The sequence below is a fragment of the Agelaius tricolor genome, unplaced genomic scaffold (assembly GCF_023055355.1).
Source record: "Agelaius tricolor isolate 1412-34295 unplaced genomic scaffold, bAgeTri1.0.p SCAF_1, whole genome shotgun sequence".
Taxonomy (NCBI): domain Eukaryota; kingdom Metazoa; phylum Chordata; class Aves; order Passeriformes; family Icteridae; genus Agelaius; species Agelaius tricolor.
In genome coordinates, this window is record NW_027269261.1 from 15,663,513 (window position 1) to 15,688,296 (window position 24,784).

The following is a 24,784-nucleotide window of genomic DNA, read 5'->3' on the forward strand; positions in this document are numbered from 1 at the left end:
ACAAAAGCCTCGCAGCAGGAGCAGGCCCCGCACAAGGCGATGTTTCCCTTGTTCTGTCAGGTGCAGTGGGGTCAGACCGGGCTGTCCCGCCCCTGTCCCTTGCCACCTCCCGCAGGCGAACACCTCCTACTCCTCCTCCTGCAGCCCTCATGGGGTCTTGTCTTCTTCCCCTGACTGCCCTCCTTCGTGGAGGGAAAGAACAAAGCCAGAATTTATTTTAATTGTTTATTGTATAATATAAAACTACAAAAGTAAGACTGCTCATTTCCATGTACATTTGTCCAATTGTTTTTTTGATTACAGCCCATACCTACATGTGAATACAGTAATCTGGTTTCAGATGTCTGTAATATTGCATAGAAAAGGCACAGCTCTAAGGTCTGTGGGAGGGGAAGGGGAAATACAGCCTTTTTTCTTTTTTTTTTCTTTTTTTTTCCTTTTTTTTTTCTTTTTTTCTTTTTTTTTTTTTTTGACAATAACAAGCCCTGTTCAAACAACCATGCACTGAACATGTCACACTATTTACACCTTTTCCAGAATCTTGGCCTTTGCAGGCACTAGTATGGAATACGCTCAGAACTAGATAGAAGTTGAGGCTGGGATTTTATCTGAAATTTGTGTTTTTAAAGAAGTTCCAGAACTTGCATTAGGCTTATTTTCAGAAAAAGAAAAAAGTGCTTAAAAATAACTAATTTATTTTAAAATGTTCAGTCTCGTTAATTAATAGAATATTGAAAGCAACTTGCACAGAAGCAGGATACTGAAGCCTGATTGGGGGGGTTGGGGGAGGAAAAAAAAGAACAAAACCAAACCAAAAGAAACCCTGTAACAAGAACAAAAAGTTCAAAACATGCCAGAATGAATTAAACCATTTGTCAGACAGGACCCATTGCTATATACTGAAATTAATAGTAATAAAGTGTAAACTTTGGATTCAAAATTATCAGTTTTAAATAACCCAGGCTCTTACCACACGGCGTTGAGGAAAATCCGAATTACCTCGCACAAGGTCCGAATCTCTCCTGACAGTGAGTGATTGCTCCTGGCGGCGTTGCTCCCGGGCGGGCTGCAGGCGGTGCCGGAGCGATGCCCGCACAGACGGCGCTGCGAGGCCGCTCTCTCCAACAGGGATGCTCCCCTTCCCTTGCTCCCAGGGCGGTGGGGACGCGCCGGGCTGGCCGGACACAGAGCCGGGCTTTGGGCTGTACTGGATGTCCCGCCCGGCCCCAGCTCCGGGCAAGGACGCGGCTCTGGCACAACTCCTGGGGAACATCCTGCCCCTTTCTAGGGCGTCCGGCCCCAGGGAATTCTGCTGGGGCCCCCATGTGTGTTTAAAAAATAAGGGGAAAAACCATCTTTTCTAAACCTTTCCCAGGCCAGCACGATGGAGATGACTGCATTTGCTCCTGCCTTCAGTGGCAGATTCCAGTAGCGTGCCAAGGGAGGCCCCTCTCAAGCAGCCAGTGAGGGGTGGGAGCCTGATTAGAACTAATTTTGAACATAACCCTGTCCCTCCTCCATACCTTTTTTTGCATATTTCAAACAACCAGACCCATATGAGAAAAAGAGTGTAGGGAAAAAATAATCCTGTGATCCATGCATATCCTGACTGGAACTCAATTAATTCTTTCTGAATCTGGCTCCCATACCCTTGTTCATACAGATTTACATTCCTACAAGAGGATACATTCCTACCATACATTCTGTACATGTTACAATCCAGATGTTGTTAGCTTCACAATAAAATAAATATATTTACAGAAGAAAAAAAAAAGAATAAATAATTTAAGAAAAAAAAAATCACTTCAAATCCAAAGCCCTCTTATTCTGCTCCCATCTTGTCACTTCATTGCACGTTAATGTCAATCTCCATCCCTGGTGTAGGTCTCAGAGAAATTCCATGCTTGGCTGCTGTTGGGACCACAGCACAGGCCCAGCTGGAGACAAGTCAGTGACTGGGCAGGGGGAAAGCCACAGCTCAGCCCTTTGACCCAGGCCCGCAGCAGCCTTCCCAATCTTCTGCTGAGTCCCACAAATCAAGTAGGTTTCTGTCCTGCGGGATTCCTGCAGGGATTCTGCGCCAGGACATGTGCTTCAGCACCAAGGAGCCACAGACACTGCCCAAGTGGCAGGTTGGATTTGGAGCTTGGCTCCTGCTCTCTGGGTACAAAAACTTCACTTCAGCTGACTCCCCTGAACAGCACAGGTCTCTGAGAAGGGCACTGATGGGAGCTTTTGCCTAGCAGGTGATATTTATGCAGGTGTAAATACTTAAGTAATCCCAAAAAACAGGTGGCTCCAGCATCCTGCAAATCAGTTTTTAACAATGGTAAGGCAAGTGCCTACCAAGTTACTGAGTGAGACTGGTGCTGTTCCAGGTTTGTTCAGGATTGTGTTCCCAGGTACTCGAGGTGCAGGGACAGAAAGGCCATGGGTTCTCCTGCAAGGGCTGAGGACTGCTGTGGAACAAGGGCTGGGTGGAGCTGGAGCTGTCCCCCCCCCCCCCCCCCCCCCCCACCCTCCCTTCCACTGGTCCCTAAAGCTACACTTGGTCAATGGTTCTCCGTTTGAAGCATAACCTCCTTTCTTGTTAGTCTGTGTAGTGACTGCAAATCCATCAGCACCCCAGTGCTTCACGGAGCTCAGCTTGGGAAAAAGAAGAAAGCAAACCCACGCCCCTGGGCTAGTGCCCCCCTCCTCCCCCAGCCCTGTCTCTCCCTGACAGATGAGCTGGGAGCCAGAAGCGCCTTTTGCAGCTGTACATGATGCATTTCATTTCCATTGGGAGTTCCTTCATTGCAAAAATGTATTTGCTCTCATCCTGTGTCTGTGTGCATACCTACGTTACATCTATCTATATACTAATAAATATATATGGCCTGCTTTAAAGTGCCAATTTACAAAAAGCCGCCTCCTCAAAAGGCAGGCAAGACCCAATTTCATCCATGACAAGAAGGGAGCAGAATCGACTGAATATTGCCAAATGACGTAAAACATAATTTAAAATTTCTTAAATAAATATAAAAGTTATTCCTAAAGAAGCCATAGGCATGTCAACAATACAGGTTGTAACCGGCACTCAACAACTAAAGTACCATTGGAAAACTAAAATGCCATAGCAACTTCAGCAATAGGCATGATACATTGCAAACATTTTTTTCTTTTTAAATTAAATGTACACCACAACGAACTCAGGAAAAAAAAAAAAAGCTATTGGTGCAGTAAGAAGACTTCTCAGGTGTTACAGGGAGGGGACCATGCATAGAAAGCTGTGTCTGTATATTCCTTGTAAAACGGGTCTATAAAGTGTAAAGCAGGTAACGCAGTTGATACAAGAACCCAACTCTATACGAGATGCCAAGTGATGTCACACGACTGGCTCCAGTTTCGACAGCAATGGATATTTAAGCAAGTCCATCCAGTGCAGGTACGAGATGAGCTTCACTGCAGTAATACTGAAGCTGCCTTTTTCAGCACTTAGCACAGTGAGGTGGGAGAGGGGAGGAGAAATGCTCCAAGAAAGGGCGAGCGGCCGCTCCCAGCCCCGCTCTCTGCCCGCGCCCGTCAGTCAGGGAGGTGCCACAGGAGGCTGGCTGGCTCTCGGGGGCTCCGGGCACGGCGCTCCCCTCACCATTCCCAGGAGCTCCGGGTCAGGAGGTGCCGATCTCCGCCGGGTTAAGGCTCCACGTGGGGCGGGATGGGGCCCGGCAAGGCGGGCGGGAGCTGCGGCCACGGCAGCGCTCAGGACCTCCGGGGGTGAAGTTCCACAACTGTTTCCTGCCAACTGCTTCACATACGTGTTGGAAAGGACATGGCTCTAAGTTTCAGGAATCACAGTAGTGCGCAGTGGGTACAGCAGGGAGCAAACACTTGTGAAACTCCGGCAAAAGCAGCTCCCAGCCCTTTCTTAAAGCACTTTTTTTTTTTGTTTGCATTCAGGGAAACCGACTGCAGGCTTATTTGATCCAATTTTCTCTTTGCACCATACACATATAAAACATTACAACTCTGTATAAAAGTACAAGTGGTTCTTGTACATCTGAATTATGCAGGAACTATGTGAGCAAATCCTATCAAAATAGCTATTTTTTTTGTGTGTATAAACAGCATTTGTTTTTAGAAAAAACAATACCATAAACTGCAGAATCTGTACAAAAATATAAAATAAATTTGGGCAGCAGTTTCTAAACAGCCATGTAAATGCAACACTTAAAGAGGAGCAGGTTAATGCCTCCAAAAGGCTGAATTGCTAAAGTCAACCTATACAGGGCTAAAATGGTATTGAGATTATCTAAATAATAAAATTTTTTACCTCTTGCAATAAAACTTATAGAAAAAATAGACAAGTATGCACATGCAATTTACAGCTTTCCCCAACATAATCCTTGTGCTTAGCTTTTACCTTTTTTTTTCCTTTTTTTCTTTTTTTTTTTTTTTTTGTAATAACATAACATTGTCTACAATACGTATTCTTTCCTATACCAGGATATTCGGTCTTCCTTGAGGAACCACTTTAAAAAAAATACATTAGAAGTGGTCATACATGGATGAAGGCACTCCAACTCTGCTCGAAGCAAAAACTAGTGTGATCCTTTTCTTTTCAAAAAAGGCAAGCAAGGATGCATGCACAGTGCTGTGAATCGGGGCTGGGAGGGACTATGGAAATACTACCAAGTGTATATACTGGTACTTAAAATTAAAAAAAAAAAGAAAGAAAAAAGACAAAAAAAAAAAAAGTTGCTATATTTCTAATATTTTTAAGACCCAACAAGCACCTCCATGATGTGATCCAGTTCTGTGAGATCCATTTTGAAAGGCTGATTTGGAGTTACTGGTTGACTGCTGTACGGAGCGAGAGTTTTTAGGAGCTCATCTGCTGAGACAGGAGCCATTTTTGAGGCAGCCCCCGTGGCAGATGTGCAGGGGTCAAAATCATACATGGACGTATCAATGTCAGCAAACAGAATGTCATCCAGGGTCAAGTCTGTGAGGAAACCTGTGGAAGCTGTTATCTCAAAGTTGCCAGGCAGGGGGTCCATGAGTTTGGATTCAGCCGTTCTGCTCTCCGGGAGGCCCTCGGGCTTGTGGATGTTGGACTCGCTGGGCTGGGCTTTTGAGTCGTCGGCTGCCGGTTCAGCTGCTACTGCCTCTGCGGAGGTAGGTGCTGGACAAAGCTCCTCGATTTCGTCCAAGGCTGAGGAGAAGCTGTCCTTTACTGGCTGGAGAGCAGGAGGTGGTGGCTTCGTCGGACCATCATGCTGGACAGCCGGGGAAGTGCAAAAAGTGTCGTCCTCGAGCAAGGAGGCCGGGGTGAGGCAGGACTCCAGGGGCATAGTGCTTACCAGGTCGGCGGGGAGCAGGGGCGGCGAGGCCAGGTGGCTGAACGCCGGCTGCGCCTCGCGGAAGTTGTCGCTGAGAGGGTCGGCAGGCTGCGAAGCGCCCACAAACATGGGCCTCAAGCTGCCTTCTTGTTTGAGTTCTTCCTGGATTCGCCTCAACATGTTGTTAATTAAAACTGTCTTTTGCAAGCTTGGCTCGGTTAATGGCCTGTGGTTATAAAGTTTCATAAGGGAAATGTTGAAGATAGTCTGACGCTGTAAGGTGTAAGACACCTTAGAGGGACCGTCAGTGGGAGACACCACTTTGCCTTCCAACCCATCTTCATGCTCGTCAAACTTCCGCTTTCCTCCTTTCCCCAACATATATCTGCAAGGGAAGAGAGGAGACTGATGAAGGCAGCAAAGCAGGTGCACATCTGTCCCCATCAATAAGTCAGCCTTGGCCCACAGCAGCGTGATGGGCAAGCAGCAGCCACCCTAACACAGGGCTCTGGTCTATCCATGTTTAGGCATGGCTGTGCTGGTGAATTCCAAGCAGGAATTCAGACAGCATCTATAATAGTCAAGATCCGGCATGCCTGGCAGCAAATTTCCTCTTCCTTACATTAAGCAAATACCTGTCCATAGGAGCACAAGCCACAGGCACTGTACTGAACGTTTCCTTACATTCCCTGACTGAGGCAGTGCTATGCCTGGGAATAAAAATGTAAAGCACTGAAGTTCTCACAATGAATTTCCTCTTTTTATTGAAAAGTGTGTTCACTGGGGAAGGGAAGTGAGGCTCAAGCAATTGTGCGTTGAGAGAAACTTCCCCAGTGAGGTTGGGAGACCAGCCCTTTGGTACACCAGGATATACACATATGGGTTTATTTAGCTAAGGACTAAAGTACCAGAGCAGGAAATGCAGTTATTATACTCAGAATTAGATAAATTACAGATGAAGAAGAAGATCTGTCAAGTCTTTTACTCTAATCCCCAAGACCACTCTCTGCACTACACTCTGCTGCTGGTCAGATGGCAGATTTTGAAGGAAACAAAGGGGATTTTACCAAACTTGCCCCACATTATAAATAATTTCTGAGCTAAGATTAAGTAGGGCAGTTCAGTCCCCAGTGCCATCTCTTCCAGGATGTTTCAGAGTGCCTGGTAATGCTCCTCTACACAGCACAGTCTGAACATCATTTTGTCACCATTATTTTTGTGACACCAAGATCCCCCCAAACACAGAGGAATGAAGGAGTTGTTGTGCTGACAGTAGCATGACCTAGCATTATGCTCCCTCATTTTCTCAGGTAGAGTGGTGAGGTGCTGGAGCTCTAACTCGCTCACTCTTTTAATATGATCACAAGGAGCTCCCTGTTCATTCTTGTATCCTTCCCTCTGTTTAACAAATTCTTCTGGCATGAAGAAGTCTGCCTTCTTTAAAGACGGAAAAAAAAACCCCAACCCAACAACAACAAACAAAAACAAAAACCGCTAAAAAAAACCTAAAAAAACCCCAAAAAGTGGAAGAGGCTTTCTAGCCACAGGTATCCAGAAAGAAGTTGCAATGGTCATAGAGATTTTTACCCCAGACCCCTTCTCACATTATGCAGCTATCATCTGGGAGACAAAATTTGCCTTCCTTATTTGAGTACAATTCCCAATCCACCCAGTAGGATTAGTGCCTGCAAAACAACTGCACCAGGCAGGTCTAACACAGTTTGATGGTCACACACCAGTTCAGCAGACAGACAACATAGTTTACCATCACCAAAAATGACTGACAAACATTTAAGAGCAAAGAGACCCTTGGAAAGCAGAAGGAGGAGGCTAAAGAAGTCAGGGTTTCAGTGCTACCAGAGCTTCAGAGAGCATTTGCTGGGTGGTAAATCGAAAACCAGATCGGGTGAAGCGAGCCTCTTCTGATTAAAAATAAGTCCTAAATCCAGATAATTTTCTAGCATATTATGCAATTAAAAAAAGAAAGGCGGGGGGAGGGAGCAGGCTGAGCAGAGCTGAGGAACAGGTAGGCTGCCATCCAAGCTCCTTGGCCAGCTACCAGCAATTCCTGCGCCGGGTTAACAAAACCTCTGAAATTTAGCACTACTGCCGAAGTCTGGCTTTTCTCTGCTCCCTAGTGTCACTTCCATGGACTACTCTGGAGCTGTTCACATGGGTTTGGGGGGCGAGCAGGGGGCTTTGCTATTCCAGTGTTCACAGCAGACACGCTTCCTTTCACTTCAGACAGATAAGAGCAAGAAAGGGAACATGGGGCTAGCAAGAATTAAAAACCCTGCCCAATTCCTGCACGTTCTTAAAGCAGCATGGGGTTAGGAGGAGATGAGCAGCTTTCCATCCCTTCCTGCTATCTCCTCCCCCTGAAAAAAGACAGACTCTGACTTAAAGACATAGCAGTGCTCCTTCTACAATGCTCTATTTAAAGAAGACATTTTTAAATGGCTTGGGGACTAGAAGAGTTTGAAGTTTGTCAGCCTCTGCCAGGAATGTATAAAAACATTCCCTGTACAAAGCAAACCTTTTCCCCCATGATAAAGAAAACAGCCCAGGCTCCATTCCCTGTGCTCAGTTATTCATCATTGCCAGGTGACGCTGCCAAGCATTTCCAACAAACCCAACCGAGCCCATTTCCACCCAAGACTGAGGTGCTGGTAGTGAACACTTTATTTAAAGGTGATCAGTAAGAACTGTGGGATCATCACTGAGTAAATACTACGATAACCTCACTACGTCATTTTCCAGGAAGCTCAGAGATAATTCAAGATTTCCTGTATGTGTGACTGTCAAGCTTTCACATCTCACTCCATCTTCATGTTGCTTGATTCAGAGCTTGCCCTTTTAAAGATAAAATAGATCAGGCAACTCCCAGGCTCACCTACTAGCTTTTCAGCACAGCTTTCAGTTTCCTTTTTCCCCACTAATACTCTCTGAAGAGGGTTTAACCCCTGAGGCACCAAAGCAGGATGTCAGCCTAAGCATGGAGGCTTTATTCCACCAAGAAGAGGGCACTGCTAGACTCTTGGCTTTATAAAGTTTTATTTTATCCACTTCTCCTCTGGTGTGCCAATGGGAATTGTAAAGAATGTTTTCCTCCAGTTTCCATAAATCACTTCATTCATGCCAAGCGAAGCAAGGAGGTGGTATCTTTTTAGACCAGCTGATAGAGTTGGTAAAATCAGACATACTTGGGGGCTTGGAAGCCTTTCTCTGGCTCTTGAAAAAGGAATTTCATAGTGTCCGACCATCAAAGCTTAAGACAATGTTGTCTGCTTGTTCTTTACAGTTCAAACCATCTCTTCCCTCCTTCAACCAATCACTTTCATGCCTGCATTAAAGGGATCAGTGTTGTATGTCTTAAGATAAAGAATAACATTAAAAAAAAAAAGGATGCTGTACAACACCAGCATTTGATCTCATACAATTCTGTTCATCTCAAAAACTTTGCTTCTAGCCTTTCCAGCCAAACCTCCTGCTGGGAAAATGAAAATGCCAAACTTAAAAGATCAGCTTGACCAAAGATCAGTACAAAAAGAGACAAACCTGCACCATCCCAGGTGTCAAAAGAGAGCTGTCCAACCAAGCCATACAGCTGTGACAAGGGCAGCCAGACAACACCAACCCATCCAAATGTGGCACTGCATAGGCAGAAATAAAGGGTAATGCTCATGGAAGGTCTTTCATGCATCTACTTTGGCTGAGCAGCAACCTCAGCCAGATGTAATGCTGCTGCACTTTCATCCATTTGCTAAACATAATTTTGAGGCTGGGTGTTAAGAGTTGAGACTGGACGTCACTTTGTTGTTGTTGTTGCTGTTGTAATAAAGGGTGTTGCAGGGTTTTGGTCTGCAAGTGAGTTTTCAATGTTTCTTAGGTATGTGGAACCAGAAAGCTGAAGAAAGACAATGGAAAAGCTGCATCTTTCTGGGGATTGGGGCAGGGGGAGTTACTTGGAGATCTTCCCTAACATTATCTACCAGTTGGCTCCAGCTCTGGAAGACCCAGAACCAAAAGCTAGACCATTGTTGCTGACAAAGATACTACTTGCTTTTTTTGCCCATTTAGGGCGATTGCACGCGCCTCAGTGCCAGAGGCGCATTGTTTGGGAGCTGTCTTTTCTTAATTGAAAAACAAAAGTAGTATATTTTTTTCCCTCATTTGTGTGTCATTTAGCTTCCTTTTATTGGCTATGCATGCTCTTCAGACAGAGCTGGAGAAAAAAGCAGTTGGGGTTCAGTAGAAGAGATAATCAGCCTGGAGTGGAAGGTTCTCTGGAGTCAGCCCTCACCAATGTATGACAGAAGAGCTCGTACGATGCCTGTGTTTCTGAGCCCACCCAGTGATGAATCCTTCCCTCTCTGGAGGACAGAGGTATGTGTAGACTGTGAGAGGAGCACGGTGTTTATTGATTGTGCTTTGGACACTTCAACACTGCCAGATTATTTCTGAAGTCTTTAATAATTCGCACTTTGGCATAGAAAAGCACCAGATATGTAAAAATTGAGAGGAAAAGTGATTTTGTTCAACAAAAAACCTGTAATTTTAATTCTCAAAGACTTTTAACAATTAAGTTTAAAATACCTCTCAAGACCAAAAGCTGATCTTGGAAATCAATTCTACAATCCACTAGGCCCTCCCTGCTCATCGAGACAGACAGGAAGGAGAATAAAGAAAAAAAGAAGGAGGAACTGAACATCGGGAGGAACAGCAGAAAAGGGTTTTTAAGAAGTCACATTTCCACTCACAGATTTACACCACCCCCTCTGTCAGTGTAGAGGATGAACAGCTTATTATAAATTATAAATAATTGGCTTATTAGAGTTGAGGTTACTTTTAGAACAAACACCATGTTGCTCAAAAAGGTAAAAGCATCAAAATCCCCGAGTCCACAGGCAACCATTTCCCTCCAGGCAGCCAAACACTGAAACACAGGTGTGAACCACAGGGGTTGTGTGAGAAGAGGAGTTTAAAGCAGGACCAGCTACTTTCTGAAGTTTTAGGCAATTCAAACCACAGGGGAGTGAAAAAGGAGAGAGAAAGAAAAAGGCAACTTGGGGGAATTAAAATAAAATGCTACTTCACACATGTGCATGGAAAAACCCAACAAAACCCCACAACACAAAAGCTCCCCCATAAGAGCCCCCAGAGTGCAATAAGAGCACTGAATTTGTACACTTCATTCCCCAAAGTTCACAAACCTCAGATGTAAGTGACCCTCACCAGGTTTTCTCAAAGAACCTACCCGGTGAATTATGGAAGTGCTTTCTGTGTCACTTCTGGCACATGAAATACAATTTTCCTCTTCTCCACCCTTCATTCCTCATCCTTGAGGGGTCCATTGGTTGTATCCTGGCTCAATGCTAGTCAATGGGTGTTTTGTTAGTGACTTCAGCAGAATGAGGATTTGGCGCAGATAGCTGCAGGACCAAAATAAAAAGGCCTTTTATGCCATCTGGGTTCAACTGGCAAGACAAGGGCAAGATCCTCTGAGCTAACAGAGGCAGGTTGAGCTGCTGTGAGGTATTTCAGTGCTGCTGGACCCAGCCTGAGGGACCACCTGAACTTGTAACCAGTCTCCACAACGTCAAAGTATCTGTGCCCTAGAGCTAGGGAGGCAAACCAGTAAACCTTTCTCTCAGTGTCCCTGTTTCCACGTCCCAAAGGCCACAGCAGAGAGAGAGAATGGACACATCTGTAGAAGATCCCTTGGGGCAGGACCATGGGCTCACCCACTACAGAAGGATGCTCCTTGGCCTGCAGGATCCTGGCAAAGCACAGCAAACCTGCCCCAGCAGCTGGAAGCACAGACATCTGAGAGCATTGGCACCCTCCTCCCAGTCAGAGTTACAAAGGAAAAGCAGAGGGCAAGGCCAGTAAAAACCTGGCAGGTTCTCCCAGCCTTGCTCAAAACAAGGGGGAAAGCTGAGCAGCCCAGGTGTCGAGGTTTAACTCCAGGGCTGGAGCAAACAAGCAACATGGACTTTCACAGGCAGCAGCCAGAGCTGGGTGGAAATGGCCCCTCCTTGGGGATTTCATCTGCTGACACCAGAGTGTTTAAAGCCTGGCACGGCAGCATCCCCAGCGCTGGGACAGCCTGTTCCATGCAGAGCTGCACGGCCACGCTGCCTGTGCTGTGCTGCAGCTGGCCTGCAGGGTGTGAACCGACCAGCTCGGATGGGGGCTGGGGGGGAGGGGGGGGAGTCTTCTTCAATTTTTTTTTTTTTTCCCCTGCAAGGCTGCTTTCTCGGGATCTGATGCACTTTTTACATGTTGGAGTATACTGCATCCATGTTGCCTGGCTAAAGAGGACTCCTGACAACACTGCCTGGTAAGAATTGTGTCGTCTCATGCCACATGTGAGTTAGGAAACAAATCCCACAACCCCCGAAGAGAGGTAGAGGGAATGGAGCTGTGCAGGGGTTTCTGTCCTCTCTAGGCCAGTGCTCAGACATTCTGTATTTACAGTTTGTTTTCCCTGACACATTTTACATTAATTCTGGCTGCCCTTTTTAATTTTTATTTTTTTTTAACTGAGTGAGGTTTAATAAGCACTTACAAAACTCTCCTTTAGAGTATATAAAAAAATTGGCCTCCTGGGCAGCTCTCTGCTTCCAGAGAGTACAGGGGATTGTTTTTATGTTTGCAAGCCTTCACTGCAAGGCTGTCAGTGCCAGCAGTAATTCTAAGTGGCAGGTATTTCTCACACGTATTTTACAGGGACCTAACTCTTCCCCATCTCCTGTGGTGGATGGGTAAACCTCAGCTCTTCCAGAAGAAACAGAGAAGCAAGTAAAGCTCCTCAGCACCCCATTCCTGCATTTAGCAAGAAAGGCAGCTTCTCTCTCCCTGCAGAAACACAGAGTGAAGACTGAGCAAGAAGCAGCTAGCAAGCTGAGTGCAGGGGTCTTTTCTCCTCTCCCGTTAAAATCAAAATAAGAAGGAAAACCATAGTGGGTAACTGTTAGAGGCTATTCTAAGTAGAACTTCAATAGGGGCTGTGTAAGGAAACCTCTGGCAAACAGGAGACAACAGAGGAAGCTCAGACTCTCATTTGAGAAGCATCTGAAGTCGTGCAGGTCTCACAGGGTTTGCCTTTGATACCCCGAGCCCGGAGTCCCCAGGTCCCCAAAGGAGTGTCCATGTTAATCAGAAAGTAAGGTGAAGCCTTCCCTAGCAAATAAGCAATGCAATTATAAAGCTAGTCAATAGTGTAACGCCAGCCAACGTGTTCCAGCGATATTTTGAAACTGTAATCTGATCCTACTGTTTCCATCCTCGTGCCTTGCCTGCTCTCCCTTGTTGCATACTGTACTATTTGAGGCCCAGAGGGCAAAGCAAGCTCTTGCTGTTTGTTCATGATCAGAAACTGCATTTGGAGAGAGAGCTCTGTGTGCACCGCCCACACCACTTTCTTGAGAGTTTCTTAAACTTGCAGCCCGCCAAAGCCCTGCTAGAAGGATCTCTGCAAAACAACCAAAAACACAAACTCCACTTCTGCCTTCAGTTTGCAGCTCCTTTTCACCACGCTAAAAAAAGGCAAAGCTGCAGTCGAAGGCAATCTCTGACTCTGCAGCGTGTTAAGCCTTGCAGGAAACATATGCTTCTATTAAATTGGAAACAGTTTCTAATGCTGTCAGTTTGCTAAATGTAACATGTTCCCCTGGAAGAAGTGGAGCAGTTTTAATGTTTTTGACTAACTGCACACATCCAACCAGAGTACGTCTGATAAAACTGGAATGGGCTCCAATAAATATAGCTTAGAATAAATTACTGCCTCATTAAGTAATTGTTTGGAAAAAGGACAGCAGGTTTTCTAGATTATAGCCATGTTATTAAGGGTGTTTATAATATTAGGAATTCTATCAGGGTAGCAGAAGTTAATGCAAGTTTAAATCAGAGAAGCACTTGTTAGCTTGTTAAAGCATTAAAGGCTGCCCTGGCAGAACCAGAAAGTGGACAAGACCGCACAGGTTCTGAGCATGGAAAGCCAGCAAGGCACACTGCAAACCACTGTGAGGCTGAAAGCAAGAGCAAAAGCCCTGTACAACTCTGACAACTCCTCTTCAGTGCAAAGCAAGAGGGAGAATATATCAGGGTAACACACCAGGGTTGAAAAACATTTATTTAACATTCACATACAGGCAGGCAGTGGTCTTTACTGGAAAAAAGCAGAACAGGTTTGGATTGCCCAGCAGAAACCAATTTCTGACTCAAAGATCTCAATGCCAAAATGTCAATCCTCACATGTTCTGCTTCAGACAGGACTTCCCGTGTGCTTCCTTATAAAACAGTGCCCAGAAGATGCAAACAAGCCCCCAGCCTGCCCTTTTTTGGTCTCATCCTTAACTGAAAGCTTTAGGAATCACATTGTCCATGACTGCAAACCCAGCCACAGCCCTTCACTGGCCTGCTGACCACCAGCCACCAGCTCTGAGTCAGATCAGGGTGGAGCCGTCCCCCCTTCCCATTACCAGGAGATGCTTTGTTAGGGCTACCTACTGAGAGGAGAGAGATTTTCCAGGAGATGGTAAAGCTGCCCTTATCTCAGGTCACCTCTGTGCCAAATCTCCTCTACATCCTTTCCCAGGATGGCTGCACACACGGTTTGCTCACAACAGTGTCTGAGCCACCACCAGGAGCCTCCTTCCCTGGGCTTCAGCTTACCTGGGCTCTGTGCCTCAAAGAGACACCAAAAAGAGCCAGGCTGAGGCTGTTTTGAAATTTGGGTCTCCATGTGAAAATGTTAAAGAAGCAGCCAGGCCTGCCAAGTGTGAATTGAGTTCTACTGTGCTGTGAACACATGGGCTCAGCAATCTGCTGAAGGACCAGGAGCTGCTTTACACACCTGGGCATCAGCAGCAGGAAATCAGAGCTGCAGTAAAGCAAACCAGGCAGAGCACTGGGCCAGATCCCCTGACTTTACTATGTGATTAGCTGATTATTCAGCAGACTCTGCTTGTTGGTACCCAAAAAAATATGGGTGCATTGGCATCTAATGCAAGAGCTTCTACACACAAGCCTCCCTGGGATCAGCCCAGAAGCTCTTCCTGCTCCACACCACTGTTTCTTCCCCCAAGTGCAGCACTCTGAGCCTCCTTGCATGGAAGCAGGAGGTGCTGGTCCCACACCACAGACAGCACCACAACACCATGAATTCCCGTGTCAGTGGGCAAGGAGCCATGCTGGAGCCAGTGCACACAACTCTGTGCTGGGAGAACCAGAGCCATCTCCTCAAGAGGTGGAGCAGCAGCAATTAAGATGGCTGTGTACTGCTCCAGGGCCCAGTTCAGCAAAGACTGCCTTCCATTCCTTCCCACTGCAGAGCCAGCAGGCACCGGCACAGCTCAAGTGCTGTCTAAAAAGAGACAACCTCGCTTGTAAATGAAATTCAAAACAATCATCTGAAAGACCTAGAACAGCTACCAGAAAGTGACACAGGCTGGGAAACACACACACACACACACACACACACTCTTTTCACTGCTAAAATTACACGCCTGTAATGACAAGATGCTACTGGTCAGGCTCTAAGGGAGAATGATGAAATAGCCAGCCCGGTTGTGCACCCCTCCTCCCCTGCACGGGCGCACAGAACAATGGATGACGGCGACGTTGTGGTGTGTTGTACACGACATCTCTATTGGCATGCACGTGGCACGGGCTGCCTTTTATTTTTAGTGTGAGCAGGGACTGAGCACTGTACACCCATCTCCACTGGACCTGTGCAATTCCTGTAAAGGTTAATGAGAATTGTGTGTGCACCCATGAGAGACGAGACCCCTTCATGTATAATAAAGGAGTTTTTCTCACCTGTGTATAATTACTTTGTTTGAATCCTATCGTAGCATCTTCTCCCCAAAGATACCTTGTTTTTCCCCCTTGTCATAGACCCTTAATAAACACATGGAGGGGGGGGGACCCCACACTATTGAAAGAACTGAATGGTTTGCCAAAAAGTAGGTTATTGCTCTGAAAACAGTGTTGAATAAATTATCACAGTCAAACTGAAAAGCAGCAAATGGCAGGAGAGAAGAAGAGGAGAAAGGAAAAAAAAAATCCTCTGAAGAAATATATACTGCAAATGCATCATACAAATCCCAGCAATGACAAGTCATTTTAGTTTCTGGCCTGCAAATTTTATTTGCTAACCAGTTTTGCGCTACTGAGAGTTAGGAGAAAAGAAAGGTGTTTCTCTGACATTTTTTGAAGTAGCTTAAACAGCACATGAGTTGTTTTCAACATTTTTACTTAAATGAAAGGAACACAACCCTACAAACAAATACATTCTATGAAAAAGAATCCACTCACCCTGCAAGCTCCTCTTATAGAGGTGAAAAAGCTGTTGGATGTTTCTCCACCACCAGTGAAAACAAAACAAATTTTTAAAACATAGTTAAAATTTGACAGGAAAGTTTGCTCAGATGGTGTTAAATGATGTTGGATAAGATGCTAACTGCTGGCCTTTCACTCCAGTGCACTAAAGCTCATGCATTTGTTGAAATACAACATGTGTTTCCATGTCCTACAAAGGATCCTTCTGAAAACTGACTAAAGAGAACTTTGGCCAACCTTGAGCTATTCTCAAACTGTAATAGCTATGAGTTAGAGACAAAAGAGATTCCATTTTTCGTGGCACCTGCTTGATTTCACAACAAAAAGTACTACACCAAAGAGATGTTCTTTAAAACAGCCACCATGGGACCCACGTCTCTTCTATGTGGAGTAATTTAGACATTTTCAAGTAAATAATTAAAACTTATATGAAAGCACACTTTTAACAGCATCTTTTGACAACACATGTCTGTATTAAGTTTGTGTTTTGAAGCATGGTTAGGACAGGTTAACTAACATAGAAGAAATAACCACAAACTAAATTTTAGTTTAGAAAATTTGGAAATCAAGAGCAGAAAATACAGAAGGAGTACAGCTCTGGCAACTAAATGCCTGAAACTTTATTTCATATTCAGTCAGGCACAACCCACTCACCTCACCCATGATAATATTATACTGATTTTCCCCACAATTAAAGTCCTCATCCAAGCACACACACATCACGTGTGTGCCCCTGCCAGCAAGGGGAAGTAGAGCAGCGACAGGAAGCTTGACACTGTGTGTCACTCACAGAGAAAATATTCTCTCTCTTCTATTCATTCACAGGCTATTTGTGGAACACTTTAGTTAGGGAAGGAAAGTGGAAGGGTTGTTCAGAAGAGCCAATTTCGCCAAGCAGATGGAACAGGAGGGGCAAAGGGGGAGCCAGGTCCCAGCAGGGTAACCCAAGCAGGTTATTGGACCCCTGGGACAGCCAACATGGAAGTACCCTGGCCAAAATCCCTGTGACCACAGCACAGGCTCCTGGAGCTGAAGGCACTGCTCCGACAGAGCCCGGAGCAGGCACGAGACCTGACCCACAGCAAATCAGGCCGTGCCAGAAGTGCTGAAATAGAGTGGCTTGTCTCACACAAGGCCCTCAGAGCAGTGAGAAAGCAAAATGTAACCACCACTGTTCAAAAAAAACACTGTGGTTTGCACACAAACGCTAGTCTCCTATCTTGATGAAATGTATATTTGAAAAATATGCAAATTATATGCATGCACGTGGATGTGTACCTACTAAAGGCTTTTTTCCAAGGGAGAAAGAGTGCCTGTAAAAACACATGAAAAGTAAAGTTTGTGGAGGCACCGGAAGATGATGATGATGTATTTCTGAATTAGGACTTAAAACTTCATTTTGCAGCTACCTGAAGTTAAGACAAAGCTGCCTTTAGGCATCTCAAACTAGTCAGACCTGCTATAGCAGTTGCACAGTCTGCTTCAAATATGCCCTCCACGCTCCTTTCAATCTCCACCCCAACATATATCCGCATAGTTTACCTCCAATCATGGGTGGTTCTTGCTATAGCACAGTTCACTCAACCTTATTGCCTGCCTGGCACAACAGGAGGGTTTTTTAAGACTAATGTTAGAGGCTACTACAAGAAACTGTATGAAAACAGCCAATACTTGTTACATTTCCATTAAAGGTGAGTGTGGTTCAAGCAGTACAAGGGTTTCCAGGGTGGAAAACCTGGGATCAAGAAAAACAGTTTTAATTGTTACATCTGAGGAAGTATTTGGGCAAGTTTAGATCTTTCCACCAATTCAGGACTCCTTGAAAAAGGGAACTTCTTTTTTCTGCTACTTCCATATACTACCCAGTTTTCAACATTACCTGAAAAGAAAACAACACATGTTTGAACTCTTCTCTCTGTATTCTATATCAAGAATTCAATTTTTATTCTAACTTCACTGAAAACAAACTGTTTATTTGCTTTCACACCATACGGGTGTGAAAGCAAAGTAAACAGGTTTTGGCTCCTAATAATTACACAGACTGAGAGCCATGTCATTCAATGCCACTTAAAACTCAATTCCAGGGTGATATTAAGGTGAAATTTGTGATATTAAGGAGAAATTTAAAACCAGTGGTACTCAAAACACTGATCATGTTATACAGGTTGGGAACTTCAGACATTCTATGGCAACACCTCTGATTTTATGCACCAAGCTGAGGAGGGTACCAAACGTGGCCCCTCACTTGAAGAACAGTGGTCTGACCTTGCCTAAGGCAGGGCTCTGAGCATGGTTTTAATTTCACTACAGCAGCCTGAATCCAGTGTCACTCTGATGTGGTGGTGGTTGCTGTCTCACCTGAGCTAGATGAGCCTCCACCCTCAAAGAAGAGACACATGAAAACCAAAAACTTGCTCTCTGGTGACTTGATAGTTTCTTTGGTCCTTTCAAGCCTTCCCACCCCTAGTCACAGCTTAAAGGCTGTGAGGCTGCACCCATCACCGCTGGAGATTGCCCCAACTCTCCCTTGGAAATGCCCATCGAATCAGGCCTTCCCCACCCCTAAAATCCCCTTTGTGCTGGAGGAATGTCCCAGCCAGCACATCTTCACAGCTCCTCCTGGCCGCTCAGCAATGACAGCCAGCATCTGACACACTCACCAGGAGCCATCGGGGAGGCAGACGTGGTGGCAGTGCAGTTTCTACTCTGCACAGTGACACAGAGCTTAATACCCACACAGCCAAGAGACAGGGCAGGGACCCTGCTGTGACACACACAAGCCTGTTTCTCCCACTAAACCTCTGCTGTCTCCCAGCCACACATTTGCTTTGGACCTCAGTTTGGGCTACACTTCAGCACACCCAGGAGCAACGTTAGCACAGCATTTACAGGCCTTGCCCTCCCCACTCGTGTTGAACAGCCGAGCATTGTTATCTTATTTTTGTTATAGTGTTTGCATTAGTAATGCTGAACAAACCTGAAGCCTCCACTACAGCAAACACAAAAATTGACTCTGTTTATAAAAGAATTAAAGAACTAACGCACATTGAGAGTCTCTCCCCATTTACAGAAAACATGCACCTCTTCATGACAACAGTTTCTCTGACTGATGAAAGTTTAGAAATCAAAAGAAGTGGCAGAAAACATGCAATTATACACCCCTGAAGAAAATGAGCACTGTGCTCAGATTGGCAAATTTCATCTTCCACAAACCACTAATTAGCAAAAGATTCATCAAGACTAAAGATCTCTGCTTAGTGCCAACTTGCTTACATTGAAGCTGGACCTTGCTCTCTCCTTTGAAACACTCCTGATCTTTGGACTTGGTAACTGAAAGCTGCTATTTCTGGCACTGGTTCGTGTGCATGTTTAGGAACCACTGCAACTGGAGCTGTCTCCTTGTGAGCCAGTTACACTACAGAGCTGAGTTAAAGGAGGTGTCTCTCTTGCTACCTGGCCCTTATAAGAAGTAGATCACCAGAAGACTACTCGCACTTTCAAAGTACTGCCTTCTCCTTGTTTGACAGATTACACTTTTAAGATGTTACATAAAAGCAAAAATAGTCACAAATACTTTGGATCATCTGTCTAGTGTTAGCACTGCCAGAGATGAACTGTGCCAGGAGTGCTTTACATCAGTGTGAAAAAAGTCAGAGTTCCTAAAAAAAATGTTTTCCCAATGAAATATTTATTGAAAAACAAAAAGCAGCTTGTGTGAATGATGACAAAATCCTTCAAACTAGATACTGCATAAAATCTGCTGTACTTCATGGAAGCTAAAAAAATAAATTTTGAATATGAAGTTTGAGTGTCTCCTTGCTATTAGGACATTATCTCAAAGTCCTTGATGCCTCTCAGGCAGACAATTTGAGCACTTGGTATATTTATGTTATTATTTCCCCGTGAAACTCTTTATTTCATCTTTCCCATTAAAAAAGAACAGGTGTATAAAGGAACACAATTACAACTCTTAATAAATCAGCACCTACAGATGTATTTAATGCTCTTTAAGACAAAACCTGAAGGACCTATGACTATCAAGTTTCTTTTTGTTTGTTTCCAATCAGCTTCAGAGAAAAAGAAATCAGCTTGACACAAAAATCAAAGCAGCATTTTAATATGCACAAAGTCTAGCTTCGTTTGTTCAGCAGTCCAATCCAGTTCCTGCAAAAAAGGAGTGGGTGGTTGCTGCTACCAACTTAAATGGAAGCAGGATCAGTCACGAGAGGAGAACTATCTAGAGCTGTTACATTGGATGCTGCAATACTTGCCTGAACAATGGAAGTATTCCGAAGGACACGCTCTTGGATACCTGTCCAGCAGCACAAACTCCTAATCCTCCTCCTCTCTCTACCACCACCTGGCTCATTATGTTAAATCAGAGCCCAAAGATGCCATCCTATTATGTCAAAGGCATGCATTTTAACTTCAGCCAGAAAGGGCTACTTTCAATTTACACTGCTAAATCAGTTGGCTAATTTCTATAGCAATTACTTGAAAACACAATTCATTTTTATAGCTTGTTTTACCACGTGAAAGCTTCCTGTGCCCTTAGATGCAAACTGAAGTGCCTCTGTCAATTTTGTACCCTGTGAGAAGTCCATAAGACACAGGAACCTTCACTTGTGCAGATGCATGCCTAAAATTATCAGAATTAAGAAAGCGTTGTTTGAAGTCACACACATTGCAAGTGCTCACTCATTTGTGAGACACAAATATAAAACTGGTGTTTGGGGCAGCCAAGCCCTCTCCCACCGTTGTTTGAGCAATAGTGCATTCTAGAGTGGCAAAATCCTGCACTCACTGGCGGGCAGCGAGAGTCACCCTGATGACTGCACCAGGCACCAGATGAAAAAAGCCTGGATTTCCCTGCTCCCGAGAGCCTTGGATGTGTCTGAGCACACGCTGCCACACGGAACAGCTCTGGCGTGCTGCACTGAAGTTCGGCTGGAGAAGCTGACAGCCCTCCCCCGGATGGAGATAAAATGGGCAGATTCGCTTTATTTTACACCAGCAGCTGACCCACAGCTGTAAATCAGCCACCGAGGGGCCCACTGGACAGCACACAAGCCTCTCCATAGATTTCCAACTAAAGTGGCCCTGGCTTTTCCAGCTGTGTTTCACAAAATGCAAGAAATGACAGCAGGTAACTGTACTTCTATTTTCATGCTTAGGAATAACTTATTTTTCCAGATCCTGATGTGAGTAAAGCAGCCAACGCTCTAAATCAAAGTGGCACCGCAAAAGGATTTTTCTTCAAGTGTTCATCCACCCCGAAGAAAATCCTAATAAATATACATTTTTGCCGTCGCTTCCAAAAGATGAACCACCTTACTCACAAATTTCCCCCCAGACGCCTCTGTCTCTCCGCGCTGGCGGTGCTCCCAAGGAAGACCCATGCGCGCTATTGCTCAGGGAAAAGACAGGCTAATCCCCAGCCCTAACACCAACCCCTGAAAAGGGCCGGGCAGCGGGGCCAGCCGGGTCCTGCCCAGCCATATGTCAGCTTTGCTACAGCGGAGTGAAAGTCTCCCCCAGGCCCTTTTAGCTCCCTCGGCACTACAGGACGCACTTCTCGGGGTTCCCCGAATCCCCCGCTCTTGCTGGGGGAACGGAGCCGGGCTGCAGCCCCCGGCTCCAGGGGCTCCCCGGCGCACACGCGAACTTACCGGGGTGGCGCGGCTTTCCTGGCGTCGGAGGGAGCCCGGCTCCGGAGAGCACAACCGGCCGCGCTACCGGGGCCGGAACAGCCACCTCGATAGAAAAGTACATTCCAGCTACCCGCACCTGCTTCGGCTCGGGATCCCCCCGCACCGGCGGGGGAGGGGGGCGTATTTTAAGGTCAACTTCGCCGCTCTCCCTCCTCTGCTCATCTCAGCACAAACCCCCCCACCCCGGAGGAGACGGGGAGGATCCCCGCCCCGGGCTCCTCTGCCCGGGCACCAATTTAAAGGTAGAGATAAAACAAGCCCTGATGACTCGCAAACCCAGAGGGGGTGGAGGAGTGTCGCCGCCCCCCCCCCGATGCCCCGCAGCCCCCCAGCCCCACTCACCACATGCAGCTCCACCTGAGAACTAAAGCATGGAGAGGGGGAGGTCGGAAACTCTCGCCCTAGAGCAGCTCCATATGTCGCTCCTCGCCGCGCCGCTCCGGGGAGGGGCCGGGTGGGATGCGGAGGAGGAGGAAAGGAGGAGGAGGAGGAGGAAAAGAGGAGGAGGCAGGAGCAGGCGGCGTGAGGATTTAAGCCTCCGCTCTGCCCCGGCGGCTGCGATCACGCAGCATTATACAATGGAGGAGGAGGAGGAGGAGAAGGAGGAGGCACCACCAGCCCCGGCTCCCAGCACTTGCCGCCAGCACTGACGACAGGGGCGGCTCCGGCGAGCTCCTCACCCTCCGGCCCGCGTCAAAGCTCCGCCTCGGCCTCGGCCCCGGCCCGCCTCCCCCGCCCCCCCAACCCCCGCGGCTGCTGCCGCTGCTCCTGCTCCTCCTCCTCCCCCTCCTCCCCCGCTCCGGCTCCCCGCGCTGCCCACGCGTGCCCCGGCCCCCGCCGCGGCTTCCCCGGGGAGCGCCGGGCCGGCACAAAGGCGGGTGCCAGCGCGCCCCGACCGCAAATATGACAAGTATCCCTGCTATCCGGTGGCGGGGACCCGGCCGGGGCACGGGGCTCTGCCAGCCCTGCTCCCCGCGTGGGGCTGGCCCTGCGTTGTCCCGGTACAACCCAAAATTCTCCCCCCCGCACCTCCGGTCAGCCCCCGGCCCGGCCAAGCACAGCAGGGGCGAGGGGGGGATGCGGAGAAAGCCCGGGGCGCTGCCGGCCGCCCCCCGCCCCGGGACCTCACCTGGGAGCCGAGGGAGGCGGCGGCCCCCGTCCGTGGAATCCTCGCTGCTAATTTGGGCTGTGCAGATACCACCGAAGCACAAAAATGAGGCCAAACGAAGATGTTCGAGCGCGCGAAGACTTGGGGGAAGGAGGGAAGCGCTCGGCACCAGGCGCTATCTGGAAAGAAGATGATTATTTTAAGTCACCTCAATGACTGAGTTTTGAAAGGGGCTGTAATCCCAGCCGGCGCTGTTAAAGGCGATTCAAACACCTCACAGTTTTGGCTGTAGCCCCAGCAGGCATCTCGGATCGTTCCGGCCTTTCATGTTCCACTAAACCGGTTGTACTTCGGGACAATAAAGCTTTAAGACCTAATATAAAGGCGATTATTAGTCATTAATACCACGACTCTTTTAGGTATTATGCTCAAAACGGTCTGTAATGATTTGTGATCAATCAAGATGATAGTCTTACTAGAAACTAAGTTCCATTTGCAGTTAGAAAACCGAAAAGGAAAAGGATACCTTTAGAAGAAAGGTTTCCTTGCTCTGGAAACTGTATCTGACAAAAATTCACAAAGGAAAAACAACACCAAACCATTAAAACAGTGAATCTGCCAAAATAAAAGGAGACTAGCTGCTGATTTTATGAATTCTTAAAATTAGAATTGAAAAGGCCCCATCACCTTGATGTTAAAACGCCAGGACTGGCACTTGAGCACTCTGCTGAACTCACTAAAAATAAAAGAAAGGACATCAGACCTAAAAACTGACGTTTTATTTTGCAGGTTTGGAGGCCTCAGCACACCTTTCCCTTTCCACCCGTGCTATTCCTTTGAGGAGATCCAAGCTCTCTCCTCCCTTATCTGTGGCACAGAGTTAGCCCTAGACCAATCTGCAAAGCAATTCACGAGCCATTTACTAGATTTTGACGAGTGATTTGCGGATTGCCCAGGAGCTGGCAAACATTAAAACCAGAATCTCCCTGGCTGGATACTTTCCAGCAGCAAGGCACTGAAAATTTGGTCCCTCTGCCTGGGGAAACCAGTCTCTCCCTGAAATTACCAGCTTCACAACAAAATCACTAAATAAAAGGAAAAGGTTCATCTTCTTTAGGGCCTGAGTGATACCTGTTCAGTGAGCTTCTGCCTACTCAAAAGCCACACAGAATATTTGTACTACTTGCACATTGTTGGCTGGGTTGTTTGGTTTTTGGTTTTTTTTTTTTTTTTTTTTTTGTGTTTTTGTGGGGGGTTTTTTTGGTTGGTTTTTTTTGTTGTTGTTGTTGTTGTTGTTTTGGTTTGGTTTTTTTGGTTTTTTTTTTTGTTTGTTTGTTTTTTGTTTTTTTGTTATGCCAGATTCACTCAATTTCGGGGCCCGATTCCACCCTCCTTTACACCAGATTTGTAACTCAGCGGGATCTGGCCTTGCGCAATTGCGCCGTGGATGCGCCCAGCCGAGCAGCGCCTGCCTTCCGGAGCTCAAAGTCCGCAGCAGGTTTACAGTGCCCGTGCCTGGGTGTGTGCACGCTATCACCGGCACCAGAGGCAGAACCACAAACATTTGCTAAATAAGCAGCTGGGCTCCAGCCCGATGCGCACAGCCCTTGCCATGATACAGTCGGCAGTAAAAAGCCTGAGCCTGTGTCATTCGAGTTTTAAACGCTTCTGACTTCGCTCGGTTGCTCCAGTTTTACACCAGCGTAAGAAAAAGCTCACCGCCCCTTCTGTTTCCTACTGTAACTCTCCCGAGTCTTTCTTGGCAGGAGTTTACAGTCACGCTGTAACTCAGATTGTGCCTCTGAACACAACTAGTACAACCTGCATCCACACTCAGAAGCACTCCCAGCTGAGCATAGGTCACGATACGAATCGATATGAATACAGCTCCTTCCTGTGCTTCGTGCACAGCACAGGCTCCAGCGCGGCGGGACGAGGTTGGGCTAGGCAAGGAGAATAATCCCGCGGCTGCCTGCTCCTCACATGGCCTCACACCTGATTGAGGGAGACCTTTCTGGCCAAGAAACTCCGCTCTGCAGCTCTGGAGAAGCCTTACCAGAGGGTGTCTGCAAGACCCAAATGCAGTTTGCCTGAGCACTTCAGTAAGCACGGAGAAGCAGCCTGCAATGGAGCCACAAAATGCCGTGCTAGGAAGTGTGTCGGCAGAGGTTTCCAGAGCCTGCGGGAGCAGGAGGGGGAATAGTCTGAGCGTCTGCAAGGAGGAGCCACCCAAAATGCATCCCATTTCAGAACCATGTATGTATGGGCTTCCCAGGGAGTAGTAACACAGGTTTAGC

The 24,784-nt window shown here is 46.7% G+C and overlaps 1 protein-coding gene across 6 annotated transcripts in view; it reads right to left on the reverse strand.

Moving 5' to 3' along the window:
* Positions 1–211: 211 nt before the first annotated feature.
* The window catches only part of SERTAD2 (SERTA domain containing 2), a 79,089-nt gene continuing 54,516 nt past the window's right edge, over positions 212–24,784 (reverse strand). For 2 of the 6 annotated variants that reach the window (XM_071424753.1, XM_071424762.1), the window contains exons 2-3: positions 22,509–22,666; positions 212–5,706 (exon numbers count right to left, since the gene is read on the reverse strand). In XM_071424753.1, the coding sequence (XP_071280854.1) occupies positions 4,758–5,702 (945 nt within the window). In that variant the 5' untranslated portion in view covers positions 5,703–5,706; positions 22,509–22,666 and the 3' untranslated portion in view covers positions 212–4,757. Of the gene's footprint in view, positions 5,707–21,337; positions 21,632–21,721; positions 22,075–22,508; positions 22,667–24,784 lie in introns of those variants that run through there. The other 4 variants (XM_071424789.1, XM_071424744.1, XM_071424780.1 and 1 more) reach the window with 4 other exon arrangements.